This window comes from Arachis ipaensis, chromosome B3 (genome assembly GCF_059453495.1).
Source record: "Arachis ipaensis isolate K30076 ecotype BB chromosome B3, ASM5945349v1, whole genome shotgun sequence".
NCBI classification, from domain to species: Eukaryota; Viridiplantae; Streptophyta; class Magnoliopsida; order Fabales; family Fabaceae; genus Arachis; species Arachis ipaensis.
The window spans coordinates 116,033,247-116,039,697 of NC_142438.1; the positions used below are offsets into that span (position 1 = coordinate 116,033,247).

At 39.5% G+C, this 6,451-nt stretch overlaps 1 protein-coding gene across 8 annotated transcripts; it reads left to right on the forward strand.

The window, feature by feature from the left end:
• The first annotated feature begins 819 nt into the window (after window positions 1-819).
• Window positions 820-5,026, forward strand: LOC107630792 (Mitochondrial substrate carrier family protein). Of its 8 annotated transcripts, XM_088509352.1 has the most exons (12): window positions 866-1,077; window positions 1,210-1,317; window positions 1,456-1,855; window positions 1,922-2,332; window positions 2,405-2,756; window positions 2,872-2,990; window positions 3,153-3,277; window positions 3,522-3,621; window positions 3,915-3,989; window positions 4,080-4,163; window positions 4,417-4,502; window positions 4,656-5,026. In XM_088509352.1, exons 3-12 carry the CDS (start codon window positions 1,529-1,531, stop codon window positions 4,783-4,785), a joined length of 1,809 nt encoding a protein of 602 aa, XP_088365478.1. In that variant the 5' UTR covers window positions 866-1,077; window positions 1,210-1,317; window positions 1,456-1,528; the 3' UTR covers window positions 4,786-5,026. The 8 variants fall into 8 exon arrangements, 6 of the variants coding, with proteins under 6 accessions (XP_016189518.1, XP_088365478.1, XP_020974839.1 ...); XM_021119180.2 differs by having other exon boundaries at window positions 1,456-2,332; XM_016334035.3 differs by having other exon boundaries at window positions 1,922-2,756.
• The last annotated feature ends 1,425 nt before the right edge of the window (window positions 5,027-6,451 follow it).

Here is a 6,451-nt window from a genome sequence, read left to right on the forward strand (position 1 = left end):
CTTTGGTTAGAAATGGAAACTAGAAAAGGGTTGAAATCCATAGAGCAATTCAATTCGATGATGTCTGTATATTGCAAGCATGGATTGGTTGATAAAGCAACTAGATTGTATAGAAACATGAAGGCAAATCTGGTTTGACAGAGCAATGCTTAAAGACATTAGACTTGGGCGTGGGGATGAAAATTAGTAAGAGGGTTAGAAATTCAACCCCATGGTTGGAGACCACCCTTTCAAAGAGTTGCGAAGGTTGTGAGGCGGTGGTAGTGAGTTGAAGCTCGGAGAGGTGAAAGAGTTCTTCGAGATTGTTGGGAAGTAGAAGCGGTGGTGGCGTTGGTGGTGGTTGTTGTGGAAGGTGTTGTCGGGAGAGAGAACCTCCATTGGGTGAAGCTTTGGGAGGTTGTGGAGGAAGAAGAAGAGGTGGAGGACTCGCATGAGTTGCGAAGGTTGTGAGGCGGTTGTAGTGGTGGCGGCAGTGGCGGTGGTGGAGGAGTGCTGGAGAGGGGTGGTGAGTGAAGGGTGTTGCTGGTGGGGCTGAGAACAGTTTGGGCAGGAAGGGGGTTTTTAGTCCCTGCAACAACTTCTAGTGACACGTGGCACCTGCATTTGACAACTCAGCCTCCACCTGACACGTCATCCAGGCAACCTGTTGGCAACCGGTCACATGGGTCGATACGTCCACTAATATTGATGGTTGAGGACCTGGTTGAAGTTTCTGGATGATAAAGGTACGACATATCTCAATTTAAAATGCTCAGGGACAAAAAAGATATTTACCCATAACTTAAATGCTCTCAGACCAAAAGATCAGGATAATTTGTCCCTTTTCTTTTTATTCTATTTTATTTTTTGAAAAAGAAAAAAGAAAGTGTGTTGAAAACGAAGGGTGGGAGATTCATACGATCGGAGGTGTTGGGTGTAATGCGAGGCAAAGTGGGCGCAGCAATCCATAAGCATAAACCCACATTGAAATTGTTGCTTGCTGTGCTTCTTGAACCCTCTTCTTTTTCGCGTCGTCAACATGAATTTCAAGCCCTCTCCCGCTCGTACTCATCATCAACTCTCGCTGCTCTCTTCCAGGTTCCACTTCCATTCAACTTCTTGTTATTAATTTACTTATGTTCTCATTTTTTTTTAACCTAGCATCTTTTTTACTATTGGTTTGTCCCTGACTTTTTCCTTTTAATAAATTCATTTATATTTGGGAGGCAGATTACCTGATTCTCTTAGCTTAATATGCTTCAACCTTGATGTCAGCGATTTTGATTCGCCTGCCATTCCCTTCTTTTCCATGTCACACACATGAGAACCATTTAACCGGTAATTAACTCTGCTTATTGATCTATTTATTTATTCTTTCTTGTTTCAATTGCAAGATAAGGGATATAGTGTACTAAGTGATTAAAAGTTAGTACTAATTTCGTTTGCAATTCATGAATGATAATGCTGGGTTTGCAGGTTCTCCCCCATGCAGACATTTTCAAGTTATCTTATTCTTGAGGGAGATATAGAAAGAAAAAAACAGTTGTGAATGTCTGGATGCAATAAATCTCCAAAAAGTGATCAACATTCGATCAAATATAAGCGGAATCAACATGGGGGAAGTCTTTCCCGTGTGAATCATAAGCCTTCTGTTTCCAATAGTGAGAATAAGCAGTGCTACACGAGTTCTGAGCCAAAGCCGAAGCACCCTCAGATACTGAGCACCGCTCAGCTCATCTCTGCAGTAGGACAGATATGGGATTCTGCAAGTTGCCCATTGTCAGTTTTGCTCCGCAAGGAAAATGTGAATCAAGATGATAAAGGGTTCCCGATAAAGAATATTCCTGATGGCATTCATGTGGAAAGGAATGGAGGGGTATGTAGCTCAACTAACACTAATTACTTTCATGTTAATGTGGGAGCTACAGCATATGGTTCACAGATTTTGCAGGAAAAATTAGATTTCCCTACGGTAACACAAAAGGCATTGGTGCTTCAGTCACGTAATGGACGTCAAGAGCATATTGGTTCTTTGTTCCAGAGATTTATGCAGGCCACTGATAACAGTTTAAACGAATATCGGAAAGAAACAAAACTTGGGACTGAGAAAATCTCATTTCAATCCCGAAATGTTTATTGGTGGATGAGTAGGGATGCACCTAAAGGACTTAAATACCACGTGAAGGCTACAGATCTTGGGAACAAGAAAAATAATTTCCCAGTGGGTGGGGACTGCATTTCAACAGATACAAGCACCTTGGCGGTGGCTAATGAGAGTGATGTTTACAATCCTGATTTAGTTTTAGATGAAGATCTACCATTATCCAGTGGTACAGCTACGGACAGAGAAAATGTTAGCACTCTGTGTTCGGATTATTTTCTTCCAGTTTTGCCTGACACTAATTCTGATGTTGGTGCTTGGCAGATCTCGTCTTCTAATATCTATGCAGATTATCATATTAAATCTTTACATACCCGTGATAGTGCTTCTGTCCAGTGCCAGCATAAGCTTGACAATAATGAAATGCTGGAAATTCAAAGAAGACATTTTGCGGATATAACCGATGATGAAGCTAAGGTTCAGAGCTTTGCAGCAACCCGTCAGAAGCCTTGTTATTCTGTTGCAAAGCAAGAGCATGCTTTTTCTGGGGCATTGGCTGGTGTATGTGTTAGCCTTTGTTTACATCCAGTTGACACGATTAAGACGGTTATTCAGTCATGCCGTGCAGAACAGAGATCCATTGTTAACATTGGTAAATCAGTTGTTTCTGACAGAGGTTGGTCTTTGCTAGATATCTATGTGTTGTTTAATTTATAAACTTTCCCTTTTGAACTAAATCCTCCACTAGTTTTTTTTTTTTTTTTTACTCAGAGTTGATGAACTGCTTTCAGGATTGCTCGGACTATATCGTGGAATTACTACAAACATTGCATGTTCTGCTCCAATATCTGCAGTTTATACTTTCACCTATGAATCGATTAAAGCAGCTTTGGTTCCTTATCTTCCAAAGGTAAGCTGCTTTGGTTCCCTATCTTCCAAAGGTAGCTTGTCTTTCATTATATCCAATCCATATCTATCTTGTGGTTTTTCCCCCAATTTTATTCTGCATGTGGCACCATGACACCATCTAGATGTGCCTGAGTCATAAATAACTTTTGCTTATTATGTGCAGGAGTATTATTCTTTTGCCCATTGTGTGGGGGGTGGTGCTGCAAGTATTGCGACCTCTTTTATTTTCACTCCTAGTGAACGAATTAAGCAGCAGATGCAAGTTGGGTCGCATTATCGCAGCTGTTGGTATGGCTCAGACCTTTTTATCATCTGTACCTGTCACCACTTCTTGATCTGATTGAGGATGCCTTGGCTTTGTGTGTTTTGTGAATCTATTCAATCATTGAAAATTTGGAATCTGTATTCCCTGTTACAAAAAGAATTGTAATCTATTTTCATTCTTTCTTGGAGTACTTTCCTATGCAATACTTTTCTATTTTCTAATTGTATTACTTTTACTTTTCCCTGCTTATGAATATAATCTATGCAGGGATGCTTTGGTTGGAATTATCAGAAATGGTGGGTTTACATCCCTTTATGCAGGTTGGGGAGCTGTACTGTGCCGAAATGTTCCACATTCAATTATCAAGGTTAATAGGTGTTTCAACTTTCAATACATGTTTATTAATTACATACAAAATAGATTGTCTCCAAGATGCATGTGCTATCCAGCTATGAGGAATTGGTGGTTTGCTATTTTCCATCTTTGCTGCCAACTTTGACCCTGGACTTTTTCATATCTTAATATGAGTGTAGAGGAAGCTTTGTATGATTGTTGATTTTTTCATCTCTAACTTCTGCTGTTAATATTATTCTGTAGTTGCTTTCGTAAGTTCTTTGTGATAAGGTTTTACTTATGGCTATTTTCTGTGAACAATTATAGTTTTATACATATGAAAGCTTGAAGAAAGTGATGCCATCATTGTCATCTACTATTCAACCTAATGCATTTCAGGCCGTAAGTTCGTGTGCTACTTGTGCTTTCATAATCTTCGTTTTGTCTCACTAAGATGCATGTGAACTGTGATCATTTTGCATATTTTTGTAGTTATTATGTGGAGGATTAGCTGGATCTACTGCTGCATTGTTCACAACTCCTTTTGATGTGATCAAGACAAGATTGCAGACACAGGTTTGTAATAACTAATAAGCAAGCCGTCCAATTTTATTAATTCGTGTTTCTACTTTAAAGTGGACTATCAGTAAGACTGATGGTATAAATTGAACTGGTGCCGCCACATAGTTAGTTGTTGAAGACAAACCTTAAGATCTAAACACTTGGTGTCTAAAATTGTTCTTTGGCATAGCATGAACTATTTATTTATTTTTGTACAGATGGTATGATTTTTATTCTTAATTTCGCTTATGATTTAAGTGGATTGCAGCTCCCTGGCTCTATAAATCAATATGATAATGTGTTCCAAGGCCTTTACAAAATTAGCAAGAGTGAAGGTTTGAAGGGCCTGTACAGGTATTATTTTCCAACTCTAGCCATTATTATCTTTTATATCATAAGAAAATGTATGACAAAAGTAGAGCAACTGTTAAACATTCTATACATTTAGGACAGTAGTATGTAACACTCGGATTTGCTTTGAGATGTGCTTGCTTTGTCTGTCACCAGGGGATTGACTCCAAGGTTGATCATGTACATGTCTCAAGGATCACTGTTCTTTGCCTCTTATGAATTTTTCAAGAAAGTGTTTTCTTTGGAAGCATCCAATCCCACTGGTTCACACGTTCATAAATGTTGAAGACAGAAGAAATAAAAAACAGAGTTACTGGTGCTTGAACTGAGATAGATTGCTGAAGAAAAGGTTAATGGTGCATGAAATGTATATTTAATGCATGCGGTGGCTTGGCTTGCTGGACCCGAAGAATGATTTTGTATTCATATGTTCAAGTGAATACTAAATAGTTTTGCTCCAGAAATTAGAGCTTGAGTTACAGCTTTAAAGGTTATAAAAATATCTGAAATATTTTTTCTCTCCGAAAGGTAACCCAAGTATATTAAAAATAGAGGGGTATTTATGGTCTGACACAAGGGCATTTATAGAATGACATAATGGGCTGATTTTTTTAGATATGATTTGGGGGTGAGTTATGCTGGGATATGATCATTACGGGTGATTTACACTGTTATGACGGTGTTGCTTTTTTGGAATTTTGGGGGAAGAAATCGGAGCCACCGATTTCAAGCAGGGAGGAATCGGTCCCACCGATTTGTGTGAGGGAGAGGTTGATGGGTATGAAATCGGTGCCACCGATTACTGGTGCAGGAAGACGTTAGCTAAAAGTGCAGTAATCGGTGGGACCGATTACTGGAGGCAGAGAATTTTATTTTAATCCGGGGTGCACCAATCGGACCCACCGATTTGGGGGTGCAGCGGTCGGTCCGTCCGATTTGCCCGTTAGTACATACAAAAAGCGGATGGTGGTATCACATAAGTCTCATTTCTTCCTCGCCAGTCTCAGCTAATGTTCATCCTCTTCTCTTCTCTTCTCTTCTCTGATTCTTCTCCTTCATTTTTGTAAAAAAAATTTCTGAGGTTGAGAATAGTTAGTGTTATGGATGATAGAGTTGTATTGAAGATTCATTATTACGGACAGATCTTATTGCAAACATGAGGGAGTTCAATTTGTGTGTGAAAATTCATTAGATGTTATTCCGTTCACATTGTCATTTGAGGAATTAAAAGGTGTGATTTGTGAGAAGATAGATTCTCAAAGATGTAGGAGAGTATCGTGTATTTTGTACAGGTATCCTTTACCTGTGTTTGGTGGGTTTGTTCAATTTCAGACCAAGTATGTGATGGACGAAGCGAGTATGCATGAAATGTTTTCAATGTACATGGAAAATCGCCACCGAATGTCGTGCATCGAGTTATATATTGAGTTTGAGCAATCTGAAGCGGACCGTAACATTGAATTGGAAGATTATCTGCAAACAGAATTGTCTCAAATAACATTATGTGACACTTTACATACATCTGCATGTGCACATCATCATTCAACACTATACGATCTTTCAAACCCCTAAACCACGTTAATTTTATAAAGCTCCCTCTACAGTCATTCTTCCTGGATGCAATTCCAAATTGGTGCAAGCACTCGGCTTCCAATGCCTCAAAGCTACTCATGGTCGGACCTGTAACCGGAAGACCATTTGTTGGCAGACCGAGAATTACCACCACATCCTCCAAGGTCACGGCACACTCACCAATCGGAAAATGAAAAGTGTGAGTCTCGGGCCGCCATCTCTCAATCAGAGCATTAATCATTGCTGACTGGCCTTTAATAACTCCAATTTGGGATACATAATAAAATCCAGTCTCGCATAACTGTGCCTCAACAATTTGGTTATATGGATCCGGCGGGTGTAAATGATCGCACATCAACATCCTTGAAGCCTACATTATC

Coding starts and splice junctions, on each gene's coding strand:
- LOC107630792 (XM_016334032.3), top strand. CDS start 1,529: ATGTCTGGATGCAATAAATCTCCAAAAAGTGATCAACATTCGATCAAA. Junction 4,164..4,416: donor AGACAAGATTGCAGACACAG/GTTTGTAATAAC, acceptor AGTGGATTGCAG/CTCCCTGGCTCTATAAATCA. Junction 4,503..4,655: donor GGTTTGAAGGGCCTGTACAG/GTATTATTTTCC, acceptor GTCTGTCACCAG/GGGATTGACTCCAAGGTTGA.